General features: G+C 39.2%; 1 protein-coding gene across 1 annotated transcript in view; it reads left to right on the top strand.

The window, feature by feature from the left end:
- LOC142344622 (alpha-mannosidase 2x-like) overlaps positions 1–19,528 on the top strand; it is a 71,391-nt gene that overhangs the window by 44,860 nt on the left and 7,003 nt on the right. Inside the window, exons 9-10 of the mRNA XM_075396430.1 lie at positions 15,016–15,285; positions 15,610–15,777. Of these exons, the coding sequence (XP_075252545.1) occupies positions 15,016–15,285; positions 15,610–15,777 (438 nt within the window). The remainder of the gene's footprint in view (positions 1–15,015; positions 15,286–15,609; positions 15,778–19,528) is intronic.

Genomic DNA, 19,528 nt, shown 5'->3' on the forward strand with positions numbered 1-19,528 from the left:
CGTCACCTCACGCCCCCTTCAACTAAGCTAAAGCTAGCTTCACTAAACCCTGTTTAGCTACTGACGAAGCCAACCGCTCGCCAGTCATTTGAGAGCGATTCGCCGGACAATAGTCGAATATGTTTGAGTAATAGTCGAATAATAGTTCTATGAGTAAAAAAAAGTTAAAATTTTTAGTTAAACGGATAATGTGAAAAGTCTCCAAAACAACCTCAAATTCTGATCAGTGTCAAAATTGAAATTTTGACCAGTGTTCTAACGTTTTTTTATGAAAACAGATAGTGTCAAAGCTGTTAGTTGAATAGTAAAATGAATAGAGACTAACGATTTTGTCGCAGTTAAATGATTGAATGCTTTAGCTAGTGAGTCTAAGTGGAAGGTTGACAAAAAGAACTGATAGTGGCAAAGTTCAAAAATTCAATAAATTTGAAAACGAATTATTTCAAATTCATTGAAACCATTAGCCATCAACGGAAGGCATTGAATAGGATCACTACTAGCTCCAAAAACTGCTCTTTTAAACTTTGTGTGTGTTACATTAGGCCTGCTTGCAATACTTCTAGGAGCTGTCCTTGAAATTATATTGTTTAAAACAAGACGCTTAAAACGAGACTCCTAACCTATTTGATGAAGTTTTCAAAAATGGCAAGTTGTTTGAAAACTCGTATCAACGTCATAAAACCCTGAATCAAAACCCTGACATAAAACAGCTATATATTTTTTGATTTTCAATTCACTGCTAAGAGGGTAGAAACTGTCAAAATTGAATCTAAGCCAAAAGTAGGCAGAAATAAGATTGAAATGCCATCAAACATTCATATTTTAACTAGTAAGAGCCAGCAGGTATCAACTGAAGGCAATGCCTAGGTTCATTTATACCTTTTATAAAGCCAGTTGAAACTCTGCTGAATTAGACAGTCACAGGACTACAAAAGCAAAAATTGCTAGAATTCAGGAGTTTGATGAAGGTTAACGAAAGCTTTGCTGAAGCAATAAAATCTAAGAGCTGTTCTCTGAAAGCACATTTTCTGATCATGGTGCTTCACTTGAACGTAAGTGGGATCTGTCATTATTTGAACTTTGATATGAATTCCTTTCTGTATTTTCCTGTAAGCAAGGCGCTAAAAGATTTTAATAAAAGACAGGCGCATTGAAAATCTAATCTGTTTTTTTTGTTGTAAAAACTCAAGGTGAGATTAAAGCTAGCCTTGGACTCGATGCGCGTCTAAACAGAAATATTCGTTTCGAAAAAGCCTGAATATCAAAATAAAAGAATTCCCCAAGTTTTACCAAACAAGTCGGATCGAACAGTTCAGTAACCCTTTTCTATCTTTGAAGGCAAATGGAAAAATACTGGCTAACATTTTTTAGCAAAAACTTTTTTTCCAAGCATTTGAGCAAAAATAATGGTAACAACTGAAAAAATAATTTCAACTTTTGTTAATGCCTCACATGAACTTTGATGTTTTTACCGCAATTGTAAGAGTGGTTCTTATGACCTTATAACCCAAATTTTTATGAGAATGAGAAGTCGATTGTAACCGGATGTAAAATGCTGTCTTTGAATTGGCTATATAGAGAAACTAAACATTTGAAACGAAGCAAATAGATCTTTGATAAAGTGAAAAGACAGGATAGGATCGACAACAGGCTCTTTGTCGTATTCATTTTGGCGCTCCTGGGAACTCAGTGAAAAAACCCAGGACCTAATTTTTTAAATGATCTGGAGTGTTATGTGAAATTGCTGCATTGAGATGGACAAACATTGAGATGACAAATAGATGGAAAAATTGACTAGACCAGCTTCAACATCCCTGAGGGCTGTAAACCAGATAAGATTCTATTCAATCTCAGTGAATTGATATAGTAAATTTTGATTTCCTTCGGGTCCTCAACCACCAGTGATAAAGCCATCTAAGTCTTGTCCTTTCAATTATTTGACTTCAGCTAAATACTGAATTTTTGAAAAGTTACAGCAGTCCTATTGTTCTGAATTGTTTGAAACGAACAACCGCGCGTAGCGGCTCTTCTTGGTTAGTTTTTTTGTCAAACAATTTCAATAAAATTAGTTAGTAGCTCTATTCGGGTCCGGTGCAAAAGTTAAAGATGTTGTCAAGCAAGCAAGACGAGGATGTCGCCAACCCACTCAGGCCATCCTGAGTCATCAGCAGCTCCAGAAAACAGCCTCCAGTGTTCTGCCAGCAGAACCAGCTTGCAGTAGAACCCCACTACTGCCCTCCAACAGCCAACCAGAACAATTAGGCCAACCTGAGTCATCAGCAGCTGCACCCAACAGCCTCCAGTCTTCTACCAGCAGAACCAGCTTGAAATATACCCCCACTACTTCCCTCGAACAGCCAGCCAGCCAACTCAGGCCATCCTCAGCTGCACCCAACAGTCTCCAGTTTTTTGCCAGCAGAAACAGCTTGAAGTCTACCCACACTACTGCCCCCCAACATCCAGCCAGCCCACTCAGGCCAACATCAGTCATCATCAGCTGCACCCAACAGCCTCCAGTGTTCTACCAGCGGAAACAGCTTGAAGGGTACCCCCACTGCTGGCCTCCAACAGCCAGCCATCCCACTCAGGCCAACTTCAGTCATGATCAGCTGCACCCAAGTCTCCAGTGTTCTGTCAGCAGAACCAGCTTGCAGTACAGCCCCACTACTGCCCTCCAACAGCCAGCCAGCCCACTCAGGCCAACCTGAGTCATCAGTAGCTGCACCCAACAGCCTCCAGTGTTCTGCCATCAGAACCAGCTTGCAGTAGAGCCCCACTTCTGCCCTCCAACAGCCAGCCAGCCTACTCAGGCCGACCTGAGTCATCAGCAGCTGCACCCAACAGCCTCCAGTGTTCTGCCAGCAGAACCAAATTGCAGCAGAGATCCTTTTACTGCTTATCATCAGCCAGCCAGTTCACTCCGGCCAACCGGAGTCCACAACAGTGCGAGTGACCTCCGAAAGTCAACCACTTTCCTCCAGGGACCTCCCTTATGACCTCCAAAAACATTAATTGTCCTCCAGGGACCCCCAAAAGACCTACGAAAGTCATCCACTGTCCTCCAGGGACCCCCGAGTGACTTCCAAAAATCACTAATTGTCCTCCAGGGACCCCCAAGTGACCTACGAAAATCATCCACTGTCCCCCAGGGACCACGCAAGTAAACTCCGAGAGTCACCAATTGTCCTCTTGAGACAGCATGAGTGACTTACGAAAACCACTAATTGTCCCCCACGGATCCCCCTAAGTGGCCTCTAAAAGGGCACCCGACTTGACCTCCAAGTGACCTCTAAAGGGTCAAAAATTTACCCCACTTGACCTGTAAGTGACCTCTAAAAGGTCAAAAGGTCATCCATCTTGACCTCTGAGTGACCTCTAAAAGGTCGAAAGGTCACCCTACTTGACCTCGTAAAAGGTCAAGTCACCCCTCTTGACCTAAGGGACCTCTAAAAGGTCAAAGAATCACCGCACTTGACCTCTAAATAACCTCTAAAAGGTGAAGAAGGTCACCCCACTTAACCTCTTAAGTGATCTCTAATAGGTCAAAAGATTACACAACATGACCTTTAAGTGACCTCGGACAGGTCAAGGAATCACCCCACTTTTTCTGTAAGTAACCTCTAAAACTTCAAAAGGTTACCCAAATTAAACTTTAGGTGACCTCCTAAAGGTCAGAAGATTACCCCCAGTTGACCTCTAAGTGACCTCTAAAAGGTCAAAAGTTCACTCGTTGTGACCTCCAAGGGACCTATATTCACCCCTCTTGACCTTTCAATTTACCCCTAATGTTTAGAAAGTGAGACCAAAAAAACACATGGGACGTTGAAAGCCATCTGTAGTTGGGACAGTTAGATTGTTTCACCGAAAACTATTCATTGTCAAAGAGCTCAAACAGGAGCTGGAATATCAAATACACCCAGGTCTACAACCCGAAGTTGTGTCAATAACACATGTTGAATTCGAGAAAACATTTTCACTTCTAGGCGAGCGTGTCGGCCAGCTTACAAAATCGGAAAATGTGGAAGCTGAAGACTACCTCAACGATGCAGCAGACTTGACAAAGCAGAAAATAGAAATTGCACAAACCGTAAGCAAGCGTGAACTAAATACTTCAACCCGCCCAAAAAGCTTCGCTTCATCACGCAGCAATCGAATACCGGTTCTCTCTGCACCTGAATCTCCGGAAGTATGTGATACGCGACAGCAACATGTCTATGATTTGGCAGACCAGCAATAAACATCCAACCCGATTACTATTCATAGACAAGTGCAGTTCGCTATTGTAACAAGATTCTAATAGAGTCATCAGTACTGATATACAGAATAGTCTCGAGCCATCAGCACTGGAACAGACTCTTGACAGCGTAGCAAGAAATAGACATAAGCTCCTTCAACCAATAAAACCAACTTTGAATCCAACAATTGTTTCGGAGAGCTATTGACGCAATTTTGTTGACTATTGCGTTCCCACAATTGTCAACAGCTTTAAATATTTAACTGCCAGTTTTCAGTGGAACAAAAAACTGGCATTTAAAAACAAAGCTTCGGCAATCAGAACTCCAACCCGTATCGTCAACGGAACATCAACCGCTCAGTAAAGCTGCTGGACATCCGAATTCTGAAGTTCGACGGAGACACGCTCAATTGGAACGAATGAAGCAGCTTGTTGTCTTCGACCATCCACAACAAGCAAGACATCACTGACACTGAAAGAATGAGATATTTGCGAAGTTCAGTCATTGAGCAGGCAAAGGATTTTATCTGCGGCTTTCTTTGCAATCCAAAATTTTACTCTTCTGCTCTTCAAAAGCTCAACAGACGTCTTGAAAACCCGTAAAACGTTGTCGGTGCTTTAACAAAAGAACCAGAAGCGTTTCACAGACCAGCTATTAATGACCACGCAGCCCTCATAGCTTTCGCTTCACTGTTAAAAGTAGTGCGATTTTTGCCTCACTTGTTTTCAGTGCTGACCTATATGTCAAGTACTTGCTTAGGATAGCCCGAGATAAACTACCAAACCCAATCTAGTTGGAGTGCACCGAACATGTTGTTGACAACAATTGGACAAATCCAGGTCTCAGAGCTTTCCGATTGGATGGATCGGCAATCCAGAGCTTTTGATCAATTACAAGACACGTTTTGATCCACCTTTAATAAAAATTCAGGTCAACAAAGCCAACAACAGGGTTCAAGTTCCTTCAACAAGCGGAATAAAAACCAAAATCGTCCGAATTGGACACAGAATTCCCCAGGAAGTAAGGTTCTAACCCCAGCAATAAAAACTATGAATATAATAGCACAACGAGTAAACACCGTTCGCTAACGCAAAGCTTGAGCAATGGACAGCTAACATTAGCAACAACACAAAGGGAAGCTCTTCCTTGTCTGGTTCGAAGCAGCCTTTGAGAAATGCAACAGCTAACAGGAGCAGAACAAAATGCCCGCTTGGTCAGCAAGATCACTACATTGGCAAGTGTCCACAGTTTCTCGGGCTTGATGCCACTAGACGCAATAGCGAAGGAAAGAAGAACTCGTTGTACTTGAATTGCCTAAGTGCAAGTCGCCGCCAAAAACTGCAAGTCAAAAGTTCTGTGTCGACATTGCAATGGCAAACACTATAGCCTTCTCCACTCAGACAGGCAAAAAGTACCCAAATCGACAAACTTGACAGAAATTGATCTACCAATAGGTGAACCACTGGACCAACAAAACAAGATCAGTGACATTCCAACTCAGGTTTACAATCCTGTCTTTCCATCAAGAACGAGAAATCAACTACATGTAATACCTGTCACCCTGATTGGAACTGATAATAGAAGACATGATTTTTTATTCAATTCTGGACAATGGTAGTACCATTTCATACGTCCTCAACACCGCTGCCAACAAAGTAGAGGCTCCAAAAACTTCAGAATTCAATCTGAACGTATCACATGCAATTGACGAATCCGTCATGCACGCAAATCTTGTTCTCTCAGGCAATGGAAACTTCAAAAGTGAAAAACCACTCTTCCGTTTAAGCTACATTATGTTACATGAGGTGTGTAATTGGACTTACAACGACGCAACTTTCAACATTTTGAACGAAGCTTGTTCGTCCTACACTCACCTTCAACACATACATTTTCCTAAATTTACTCTTAGGTGTTGACGCAACTCAATGCATTATGGAACGCAAGTTCCTTCAAGGACCCAGAGGAAGCAGTTTCGATTTACGCAATCTTCTCGGTTGGACAATTACAGGCCCCAATAAGCAAAAAATGAGCCAATCCTAGAGGAGACACACTTCCTATCCCATACTTAGAGCCCTTGACCATGCGCTCACAAATTTGACTGTTGATACTGAAAGACATCTCAGTGAATGTGTAACCAATTTCTGGAAAATAAATAATACAGGAACCGAATTTGAAGAGAGTGCAGATACTTCATCAGACAGTAAAAGAGCAGTTCGAGTATTACAAGATAAATTCATCATATCGTAGACAGATATGAAATTGGATAACTTTGGAAACAGGAGAGTAAATTAGATAACAACTATCCAGTTGAGAAAGCACAGCTTGACAGCCTTTAGCGCCGACTCAACCAAGATATTGAGTTGCAACAATTGTATGAGAAAACTTTGGAGACAGATTTGGAGAAAGGTTATTTCAAATCAGTTGCTTTCTCAAATCCACCCAGAGAATATATGGTACCTTCCCCATCGCCCCGTCACCAACCCCAACAAACCCGTAAAAGTTATGTGTGTTTTAAACGCCGCAGCTGTTTTCAAGAGACAGTCGCTTAAAAATCTGTCAGGCCCCGACCTTGTCAACAACCTGGTTGGCCTAATTCTCCGCTTTTGCCAGGATCCGAATGCAGTAATGGCAGACATAGAGGCCAGGTTTTTGCGGATATGCATAAGAACAAAAGATCAGTCTTGCCTCCGTTTTCTTTGGCTGTCAAAGATCTCCACGCTGCAGTTCCAGTACACGCAGTTCATCTTTGGAGCCACATGTTCACCAACTACAGCAATTTTTGTGCTCCAACAAACAGCAAAAGACACAGGAAACACCAATACAACGGAAGATTAAACAATCAACAGTTTTTACATGGATGAGTTCGTACATTCGTATGTCAATGAACAGGAAGCTCGAACGGCAGTTCAAAATTTGCGACAAACACTCTCTAAAGGAGGTTTCAGTCTAAATAAGTTTGTCTCAAACTCTGCTCAATGTCTTAACAAAATACCCAAAGTGCAATGGTGCATTGAAAACAACAAACATCGTGTCTTAGGTGTAATGTGGAATACAGCTAATGATACTGTCTTCCACCAGACGCTTTCCAAACTTCAGGAAAGCAAAACCGACTACACACTGAGAAAACTCTTTTCTTTAAATGTCTGCTTGTTTGATCCATTAGGAATCATTGCCCCATTAGTGATTACACTTAAAATAATCCTGCAAGATACTTGGAAAGAAGGACTTGCATGGGATGACCTCATATCAGAAGAGAAACAGAAATCAATAAAATCTTAGATGAAACAATATCTAAGTGTGCCAGCAATAGCAATGCCACGATGTTTTGTTTCTCTGAACGAGCCATCTCCGATAAACCAGTTACACTGCTTCTGTGATGCCTCGCAGCTGGCTGATGGAACCGTCATATACATTAGATCTCAGTCAGCAAACACCATTTCAACGGGGTTTGTTACAGCTTAAGTTGGAAGACTTCTTCGCGTTGGTGGCAGGACAAAACGAAACTAGGTACCTTTTGACGCCGAGCACCCCATCATCCTGGACTGTAAAGAGCACAGTATTCAACTCTTCATACAGAAATGCCACATAATTCCTATGCACATTGGACTTGAGTACACGTAACTACATACAACAGAGATGCCACATTCTTGGAATCAGAGCCTTCCTGAGATGTTTGGCCTTAAAATGTTTCAACTGTAGCCGCTTGCAAGCACAGGCGCTACAGCAACCGATGGCAGACCTGCCAGACATTTGTTTCCGGGAAACGCAGTCACCAGTCATCTTCACAATGTCGGTGTTGACCACCTTGGACCGTTTGCCGTCGTTCATCGAGATGCAGAAGTGAAGACCTACATTTGCTTCTTCATTTGTTTGGTCACAAGATCAATTCACCAGGAAGTTGCAGAAGAGCTCAGCACAGACAAGTTTTTGACAGCAATACGACGCTTTATCGCTCGAAGCGGTCAACCGCGCTTGTTCTTGTCAGACAACGGATCCAATTTCTTGGGAGCAACAAAGCAGATCAGACGAACCGAAGACTGATGTACGACCACGACTACATTCAAGATCAGCTGCTGAACAAGTCTGTCGAATGGTAGGTCACCCTCTTCTGCTCCTCACTCGGTGGGGTGTGGGAGAGACTCGTTCAGTGTGTCAAACGAGCTCTTCACTTGAACCTCGGTTCCGCGAAACTCACCCCAGATGTCTGCAACGATCGTCAGCGGAGCGAGTGTCTTGTTAACTCGCGTCCACTCACCCACGTTAGAAGCAGCCACGAAGACGACATTCCAATTTCTTCCCCGAACCACTTCTTACTTGGAAAACCCTTCTGCAATGTCCTGGAGCCCTTTTCAACGAGACATTTACCTTGAACAATTTGGCGTGGACACAGGTGAAGCAGAGAGTTCAGCAGATCTAGAAGAGGCTGCTAACCGATTTTGTTCCTTCGCTGAACAAACGACAGAAGTGGAAGTCTCGTGAAGCAGCTTTGGAAGTGGATGATGTTGTTTGGCTTCTTGAGGAGGTTACACCGAGAGGAATCTCGCCGCTAGGGCAAACCACATGGACTTTCGCCGGCCACGACAACATAGGTCATGCGAGGTTCAGACCACTTTAAGCAAATTAAATAGACCAGCAGTAAGATTTATGCATGTTTACCCCCAAACCCCTAGCAGGTTAGGGTTAGTTTCTTTGGGCCGCGAAGATGATAATGCTTCTCATCAACTTCGATGATTTTATCGCAATTGTAAGAGTGGTTCTAATGACTTTATAACCCAAAGTTGTTAGAGAATGAAAAGTTGATTGTAACGGGATGTAAAATGCTTTGTTTCAATTGGTTATATAGGGAAACCAAACATGTGAAACGAAGCAAATAGATATTTGATAAAGTGAAAAGACAGGATACAGTTGACAAATGGCTCTTTGTCGTATTCAACTCTGACTCTAGAAAAGAAATATAATTTAAACCCTTTCTAATGTATTCTTGACTGGCTTTCTAATGAAGTCACAAATAATGACCGGTGTCCAAAATCATGTTTTTTAAAATTATTTTGAAAACACATAAAAACCATTAGCTGTCAACTGAAAGCAATAATTTAGTCCACTATTACCTCCGAATGATGGAACTGAGACCTACCATCATTCAGACTATATAATACGATTGCAAGAAGAACGACGAGGGCAAGCAGAAGACAAAAATTCAATGTTCCAGTGAGCCTCTTTTCATTGCTTCTGTGACCTGTCCTTGAAATGATATTTTGACAATTCTTTTAAAACAAACTCAAACTTGGTGAAATATTTAAAAATGATATATTCCAAGAGCTGTTCTCTGACAGAATATTATCACGCACTAAGTCTCATTGTTTTCTTGAATTTTTAAATCTAAGATACTTTTTCGTGTGCTTGCAACTCATTTTTGTATCCTTCTGCTCTGATTTGAAGTCTTGTGTGGTGGTCGGGTTTCACTTTGGAGTCTTAGGTAATGTTCTGTGATAGTTAGGTTTTCCCATGCATCTCAGGACAAATGACGGAACTGCAATGCTTTAAAAAGTGTGAATTTAAAGTCTGGATCACCTGGTCTTTTCGAATTATGGAAATATGGTCTCTCTTCGATGTTTCTTTTCAAGTCAACGATTAGAGGCAAATAAGATTGAACAAAGTTATAATTGTTATGGAAAACTGGCGCCCATTATGCCGCTGGCCTGCTCAGTTCTCCGTGTTCTGTATTGACTCTTGCTAATCAGAAAAAAACTTCAGTTATTTGTCTCAACTCGTATTTCAACGCTTCACAGAATTGTCCTCTAGCCAATTTCTTGTTTCCAGAATCTGTGGTCTGCTGATTAATTGATCTCAAACGAAGTTTGTAGCAATTATATTAGTCCTGTCGGTCTTTTTTTTATGCGATTTTTCGCTTGATCGATTTTTCGTCTGAAGCTTTTGACTTTTCGTCCTCAAAAACGGGATAAACAGGTAGCGCCCAGCGGGCATTAAGTGCTCTTAGAGTCTTTCAGCTCCGTTTTAGCTCAAACTGTTTTGGAGACTAATACTTATACTTATAGTGTGAAGGGCGGTTCTTAGAGGTTGGAGACACCCCCACTGTTGACCCCCCCCCCCACCCCTACCCCACCACCGCGCTGTTGCCCTCCCACCCGACTGTTGCCACCCCATCAGCATCCCCCATGGCTAGTTAGTGACGAACAACCGCTCGCTAAAAACACGCAAATTATACTTTTTTGCAATTTTTTCAAGCTTTTTGAAAATTTTTGTCGTTTTTTTTTATTTTTATCAGCCCTAGGTGTCAAAGAACCTCCTCTAGGGTTTGATAATAAGTTACTGCGTTGTTTATAGTGGTAATGGAATGGTTTCAACATTTTAACATCACGGATTTTAGCTATTTTTTTGACAAAACGTGCATTTTCTCATATTGTTTGACATTTTTTTCCTTATTCAGGTTGTTCCAGACCCAGGGTCCAAAAAACATCCTAAGAAGTGTGATAATAAGCTACTGACAAATTTTTAATGGCCATGAAATAGTTTTTCAAATTTTTAATGTCACAAATATTAGCAATTTTTTGATAAAACTTGCTTTTTCTCAAGTTTTTTTGAAATATTTTGTAGTCTTTTTAATTGCTCTCAAACGAAGTTTGTAGCAATTATATTAGTCCTGTCGGTCTTTTTTTTTATGCGATTTTTCGCTTGACCAATTTTTCGTCTGACGCTTTTGACTTTTCGTCCTCAAAAACGGGATAAACAGGTAGCGCCCAGCGGGCATTAAGTGCTCTTAGAGCCTTTTAGCTCTGTTTCAGCTCAAACAGTTTTGGAGTCTTATACTTATGGTGTGAACAGCGGTTCTTAGAGGTTGAAGACCCCCCCCACCCCCCCGCCCACTGCTGACCCCCCACTATTGCCACCCCCCACCGCCCTGTTGCCCACCCACCCCCCACCCGACTGTCGGCAACCCCGTGCACCCTGCCCCCCACCCCTGGCTAGCTACTGACGTACAACCGCTAGCTAAAAACGCTAATTTATACTAATTTTCACAATTTTTTTTCAAGATTTTTGAAAATTTTTGTCAGTTTTTTAAGTTTTTTCGGCCCTAGCATTCCTAGGTGTCAAGGAATCCACTCTAGGATTTGATAATAGGTTATTGAATAGTTTCTAGTGGTAATAGAATGTTTTCAACATTTCAACACTGCGAATTTTTTGCATTTTTTGATAAATTTTGCAAATTTTTTCAATGTTTTTGAAAGTTTTTGTCGTTTTTTAGGTTGATCCAGCCTCAAGAGCCAAGGAACTTCCTCGAGAGTTTAATAATAGGTTACTATGTAGTTTCTAGAAGTAATGGAATCATTTTCAAGATTTAAAAATCAAGAATTTTAGCATTTTTTTGACAAAAATTGCTATATTTTTAAAATTTTTTGACATATATTTTCATTATTCAAGATTTTTCAGCCTCAGGGTTCAGACAACCTCCTGAAGTGTTTGATAATACGTTGCTGCATAGTTTCTAGTGGTAATAGAATGTTTTTCAACATTTGAACATCACGATTTTTAGCAATTCTTGGATATAACTTGAATTTTTTTTTCAAATTTTTCAAAATTTGTCATTATCTAAGTTCTTCCAGCCCCAAGAAACCTCGTATAGGCTTCGATAATAGGTTACTGAACAAATTTTATTGCGATAGAATAGTTTTGAACTTTTTAATATCACAAATTTTATCGATTTTTTAATAAAACTTATGATTTTCTCAATTTTTTTTTTTTGAAATTTTTGTCATTTTATTTGCAGTTTTTGAGTCCTTTTTTGAGTTTAACGATTAATACTGGCCAATGAAGCTTTTTAAGTCTTGCAGATGTGTTACATGACAAAAATCCAGAGGCAAAAAATGTTCTTTGAACATTTTCGTCACTGCGAAATGTGGAAAGTTTTCTCTGAATTTTGCACTTTCAGTTTTTTATATGATTTAGTTACTAACAAGGCTAGAATCGCACGGAAAAAATTTCTAGCTCTCTCTCTTTCTCTGTGTGTGTGTGTTGGTTGGAGTTTCTTTCCTTCTCTTTCTCGCTCACGTTTTACCTCGCACTCTCTCTTTCTCTCTCCTTAACCCTTTTGTTGACTTCAGCGGCTGTTATGTGGCGTGATAATATCATCTATTACCCTAGCCTCACGCCTCTTCAATCAAGCGAATGCTAACCTCACTAAACAGTGGCTAGGTGCTGACAACCGCCCGCCGGTCGTTTGAGAGCAATTCGCCCGACGTTAGTCGGTTATGTTTAAATTTTTTCGGCCTCAAGAGCCAAGGATCCTCCTCTAGGGTTTGGAAATAGGCCACTGAATAATCTCTAGATTAAATGGAATGTCTTGCAAGATTTTAACATCCCATTTTTAGCATATTTTTTAATTTTTGCCAATTTCGTTTTTTTGACGTTTATAGGCATTATTTAGATTTTTTGAGCTTCAAAGGTCAAAAAGCCTCCGTTAGGGTTTGATAATCAGTTACTAGAAAATTTTTCTTGGTCATGGATTAATTTTCATCCTTTTAATATCACTTTTTAAAGTTATAGCAATTTTTTTTTATAAAACTCACAACTTTTTTGAGTTTTTTTTCTCTAGTTTCAAGGGCCAGTGAAATTCCTCTAGGGTTTGATAATATATTACTGCATAGTTCATAGATGTAATGGAGTGTTGTTCAAGATTTCAATATCACGAATTTAAGCAATTTTTAAAAGTATTTGCGGTTTTCGTGTTTTTGATTTTTTTAGCAACAGAGGCCCTGGGACCTCCTCCAAGGTTTGATAATAAGCTGCTGCATAGTTTCTAGAGTTAATGGGATGGCGATCAACGTTTTCTATGACTCCAGTTTTAGTAATTTTTGGATAAAATTTAAACTTTTCAAATTTTTGGAAAATTTTTGTTCCAAGTGTATGGATCTTTATGAATTTATTTCTGGCTTGAAACGGGGATACTGGATAGTCTCTTGAAACAATAAATTGGTTCTTAGGATTTTAATGCTTGAATTTTTGCAAGATTTTGTTAAAATTTGCAATTTTTTCTAAAGTTTTTCAATATTTTTTGTCCTTTTCGAGTTTAACGACAATTACTGGCCAACAGAACTTTTCAAGTCTCGGAGATGGTTAATTGACAGAACTTTCGAGACAAAAAAATGTTTTTGAATTTTTTTTTGCGAAGTTGAACACTTTTTTTAAATTTTGTCATTTTCAGTTTTTTTCTGTGTCGAATCCAATCATGGAAGATATTCTTGTCTCTCTCTTTTGGTTAGGGTTCCTTTTCATCTCTTTCTCGTTCACGTTTTATCTCTCTCTCTCTCTCTCTCTCTCTCTCTCTCTCTTTGTTGATGCCGCACTTCAGGTGCTGTTATGTGGCGTAATGTCATCATCTCGGATCCTCATTATCAATGAGTTATAGTTGAAATGTTTTTTATCATAAATGATCTAACAGGCACTTTTTAGGAAACCATTGTTAATTGCTCTCAAAAGCAGTTTGTAGCAAATATTTTAATCCTGTTTGTCTTTTATGCAATTTTTCGCTTGCCCGATTTGTCGTCTGACCCATTTGACTTTCGTCTTCAGAAACGGGATAGAGGTAGTGCCCTGAGGTCACTAAACCGTGGCTAGCTGTTGACGAAGCCAACCGCTCGCCGGTCGTTTGAGAGCAATTCGCCCGACGTTAGTCGGCTATTTTTTTTGAATTTTTCTCGGCATTAATCTTTAGCGCCAGAAAGTCTTGAAACCCTGAATGACCTTATCTGGTTTCACAATTTGAAAAATTTTTGCGTCGTTCACATAAAGTTCTTTGCACATCTCAAATTTGTTAGTGCTTGTGAGAGTCAGTCACGTAAGTGTTTTGCTTTCAACTCATCTTCTATAAACGACGCTTACTTTGGAGTTAATTAACTTTTCCATTTTAAAGATCCAGAGTGTCTTGTCGATAGTCCGTAACACAACTGTGACGTTCTACAATATCTTTGAGGTGTTGTGCTTGGCCAAATACCCATTCGCAAAACTTTTTTTCTCGTCCAATAGACGCTTGGTGTCAGCATCGGAAGGTTCGAATTACTTTGCTGTCAGTAATTGCCTCTGTTGCTCTTGGAGTTCAATTTATCGTCTCAAAAAGCATTGATATGCCTTCTTCGTCGTCCTTGTTCTGTTTTGTGCCAGCTAATCTTCTAATTCGGTACATTATCTTGAGAATAAATTAAGCACCTCAGCTTGTTTTCTTTTTCTTGGGTTGACAAGTCATTTGCCAATCAAATGTTTTCTCGCGACTGTTGGGACTCTTGCTTGCCACCGTAGATGTGCTGTTTTGCTCTGCCACAAAATTGAAAAAGTTGTCGTTCGTGTCACTGAGCCTAAACCCGATCTTCACAGCCCGGTCTGAGCTAGCTGTACGCCGACCTGGTTCTGCAATTGGCTCGAATTAACTGACATGTTTGTCCAAACTATTAGTAGCTCTGTCGCTTGAATGACTTTATCTTTTACTAATTGAAGTTACGAATATCCTACGTGATAAACTATGTTCGATCTAGAACGGAAGTTTGTAAGGCTTCTGTCAATGGTAACTTTGTTGCTAAATCCTTTTTCTTAATTTTCTGAATCGTATATTGCGATATTCTTTTCCTCTTTTGGGCAAATTTTATTGCATTGTTTTGATAGAAGTAGTTTAATAATACTAACAGTCAATTTTTATGCATAGCTTCAAACCAAATTAGTCAAAGAAATTAAACTGTTTTTAATGATATCAATAGAGGATGATTCGTTGCAGGTGATTGGTCATAGAGGAAATATTGTGCCATCTCAATTGGCACCCAAATGGTCAAACAAGGCTCTGTCTCTCAACATGGAAGCAGATGTGTATGAGTTGTGGTTCACTGTTAACATGACGCCATTATCTCTGTCCAGATACTTTGTGATGGCTGCCACCAAGAGTGATTCCAAGTCGAAAATCTTCACTATGAGGGCGAAAACTCCTGTTGATGAAAGTTTTCCTAACAATGGATTTGAGATTGAACACTCCGAAACTAAAGAATTCAAGGTTATGATGGTTTTCGAGCGATAAGATCTGAATTTTACCTAATGAAGTTTGATGTAGGCGTCTACCTTGTGGCTTATACATCAATAATAATAATACATTTTTCTCGAGTAGGATGGACATTTGTTTGCAACACATATGGTATAAATCATGTAGCAATATTAAATCTACTCGACAGGTCGTCAAGAGGTCCTAGTCAAGTGATGACCAGTATCATTACTAAAAAAGTGCGCATGCGACTGTGATTTTGACGATATGTTAACCAAGAAACTGTTATCAGACTAATAGAGTGTCTTTTTCTAATTATCTAATTAAATGCCATTCCAGCTGGCCAACTACCAATATGTGCTGACATTTGGAGAGAACGGACTCCTCAAGACAGTGCAGGACCAGAGCACACCCTCTGCATCTACTCGAGTGGAGCTGAGCTTTGTTTCCTACCATGTCACCAAAGGTGGCGCGTACTTATTCTACCCAGATAAAGATGCAGTTAAGGTTTGCATAAGTTATTAATTGTTTCTTACAAAGTGTGTAGTAAATTTCTCTCTAACGATGTTTGTAGCAATGATATTAGTCCTATTGGTCTTTTCATGAGATTTTTCGTACTAAAATTTTTTCGTCTGATAGTTTTTATAAGGTTTGATAATTTCAATTTTTTTCCACAAAAACGGGATAAACAGGTAAAGCCCGGAGGGCATAATGTCGCTGAGCAGCTCTCTTAGAGCCTTGTAAGTCGTTAAGTATGTTATTCGCGGAAACTCCTTAGGAGACACCGAAATTCAATGTCTGAGGAGCTGTTTTGGCAGTTTAGGGCCCCTTGTTTCCCCTTAATCATCGTGAGAGCTGTTTGACCGACGTTAGTTTGTTTACTAATAGCCGCCCTCATTTTCTGAGCCGGCTATTATAGCGGTTCTATTTTTTTCGTCTAATAAGTTCATTACCGTTAGTCACAGCTTGTTCAGCATTGTGCGTGAAACTTGTGTGTCTTTTCTAGGCTAGCTTTATTATTAGCTCATTCTTCTCAAATTACCTCTAAACAGCAGTTGCTCAGCAAAGCAATCGAAAAGGAACGCAGACATAGAAACAAACGGGACAAATCCATGAAGCACACTCTGAAACTTGTAGAAAATTAATTTTTTTAGGAGCCGGCGTCAGCATCTCAAAGGCTATTATTTAAGTGGAATAACGTCAAAATAGCTTGAACTTTAAAATTTTTTGTACAAAAATCTATTTTCCTGTTCTTTCATTCCCAATTGAGTTTATGGGAATCCTTAGTGCCTAATTTCCGGCAGTCTGGCGTGTATGTTTTATTAATAGCCGCCCTCATTTTCGTAGAGGCGCAAGTATTCAATTTCGTACTGAGGCGCTGTCTTTTTGAAATGTCTGTTCACACTTTCTCATGATTTTTGAAGTCAAAGTGAGGTGAAAATGTTGGTCAAACCGAAATAAGAAGTGGAGCGAATAAACAATTGGTTTTGCGTCGTGAAATTTTTCTGCTTTAAATTTAATGCAGTGAGGAAACGGCGTTTGATTGAAGATTCGCTCTCTCAATGTTCGACAAATCGACTTCAGGCGCGACAAAATTTCGGGTTCAGTTGCGAGAAATCGACCTTTTTTATAATCTCTGCACAGGGATAGCGGGGGCTATTATTGGCCTTCTCTTGCTTCTCTCATATGACGTCACAAGCACTTCAAATCTGATTTTTGTTCATTCGTTCATGAAATTTAAACTGAATTGCGTGCGTGACGTCATTTTTCGCTCTTAGTGGAGCGATTATTTTTTTTCATTTGCTTGATTAAATTTTTGGTCACATTTGACTTACCTCAATCAAATGATTTCCTGACTTGGAAATGGACTTTTACTTACTTTAATTTAAAGAGATAAGGTCATTTGACTGTGTCACTCTAAATGAAGGTTGTTTGAGAGCAGCTAATGGAGGCCGCAAAAACTAAAACAGATTCTTAATCAAAATATAACATCTCAGCCTTCAATAAAAGGACTAATTTTTTTGGTCTGTCTTTTTTACTGTTTTTTGAGACTGCAGATCTACGAAGCTATTGCGGCTATTTTCTGGCAATCTGCCAACTTTGTTACTGTTTTTTGAGACTGCAGATTTAAAAAGCTATTTCGGCTATTCTCTGGCAATCTGCCAGCTATGTTTACAGTTTTTTTGCTTTTTTATCGGTTTTTCATCACTTTTTGGAATCCATTCCTATTATTTTCGCTGTCTTATTTTTTGTTTAGCCGATGAAAGTGTTGTGAACTGTAGTTAAGGACTTGTACTGCTCTGTTTATAACAATTCAAAGATTTTGATTTGTATTGGTTTGCTCTCATTTTTTGAGCTTTTCACTTAGTTTTTTGAAGTCGAAGTAAAATGATGATTTTGGTCACACTGAAATATGAAGTGCAGCGACGAAAAAGCAATTGGTTTTGCTGTGTGATAATTTTTTACCGCCAACTTCAACGCAGTGAGAAAATTGTGCTTTGACGAAATTCATGTTCTTGATTGTGATTTTTGTTCACGTGCGTCGGATCGACTTGTTTTAAGAGTTTTTCTTGAGTTTTTAAATGCTTCTCTGCATTTATTCCTAGTCTTTTCTCGATATAGTTTTTTTGTGTAGTCAATAAAATTTCTTTCAATTGTATTTCATGACTTGCCCTGCTATGTTTATTATAATTCAACAAAGTATATTGTGTTGCTCTTTTTTAAGATATGTTTACGCTTGTTCATGATTTTTTGCGCCAAACAGATAAAAAAATGAGTAATGTTGCGGCGAGAAAATCTCTAACGTTGAAAAAGTCTAAAAAAGCTGTTTTGACAAACATTCGTTTTCTCGACAGTTGGTATGTTTTCGTTCATATGCGGCGATTAGATTGATGTTTACTGTTTAATTGTTCTGGAATGAGAAGCAATTATTATAGACGTATGTTTTTAAGCAAATTTTTTACTTGACCGTTTTGTGCTTTTCTTCCAGAATAATTTTTGACTTCTCAAGTGACTTTTTCTCGCACTTCTTGATTTTTGATTGGTTTCAAGTGCTCTCACTCCGAAATAAAGTTTGTTGTTCAGAGAGTAGATGACAAGGCCCTGATAGCTGAGTGGTTAATACCTCCGGCGAGGTAACGGAGTGGGAACAGATGAAATCAAAAAGAGATGGGATGAACATAAAGACCAATTTTTAATACCCGCAAGTTGAACTTTGTTCTTATAGTTCTTAGTTACCATCTCAATGCGTAATGGTGCTGATACTAGCATCTGTATTTTCTTATTACGGAACAGTAGTATGTGAAACTAAAAAATTACAAAATAGTTGTCTTTCGACAAGTTTTTGTACAAAAATTAATTTTGATTTTTAATTGCCGCTGTGAGTTTCTCAAAGGCTATTCTTTAGGGGCTTTTTTGAAACAATCGTTTTCAATAATTTTTTTCGTTATAAATTAGTCTTGACTTTCGCGTTTGATTTCTGACTCCATAACGTTCCAGGCGGCTATTATTGGGCTCCTAATTTTTTTCGTCTAGCAGATTTTTGTTTCGTCTTACCCTGACTTCTTGAAATTGACTTTTTCAATGACTTCAGTGACTTGCAGTTAAAATTTGTGTTCATGACGTCATTTCTGGTTTTAGGTCAATTGCGTGATTTGCTTCACTAAAAAAATGACTTCTGAAAAAAATGACTGAACTCAATTATGGAACTTTAAATTTTATGAACATTTACTACTTAAAGGTCAATAATGTGCATCTAAGCATTGCCAAATTTATATGCCCTAATTCTTGAGTATTAGAGTCTGGTGAATCTGTATCTTATTTCCTTAGTTGTTTCAATTAATGTTAGGCCACACGCGTCTATCGCGGCTATTTTCCGGCAATCTGTCGGCTATGTTTTTAATTGAATGACTTTTATAGTAAATGTAATTTTTAGAAAGCGTCCTTTTTTGTTTGAGTTTATCTGATTTTTTTTTGAAATAGTTTTCCCAATTCACTCAGTCCGTTCTGGGTCTAGTTCTTTGTTTAGTCAATTAAAATTCTTTGAATTGTACCTCAGGACTTGTCCTGCTATATTTTTACAATTCAAAGAATTTGAATTGTATTGGGGGGCTGTCTTAAGATCTGTTCACACATTTTCATGATTTTTGTAGTCAAATTGGAGTAATGATTTTGGTCTCGCCGCCAAAAAGTGAGTGGTTTTGCGGCGTGGAAATTTTTCGCTCTAATTTTAATGTAGAGTAAGAAAACGGAGTTTGAA

Source organism: Convolutriloba macropyga, chromosome 8 (genome assembly GCF_964194025.1).
Source record: "Convolutriloba macropyga chromosome 8, txConMacr16.3, whole genome shotgun sequence".
In the NCBI taxonomy this organism is placed as follows: domain Eukaryota; kingdom Metazoa; phylum Xenacoelomorpha; order Acoela; family Convolutidae; genus Convolutriloba; species Convolutriloba macropyga.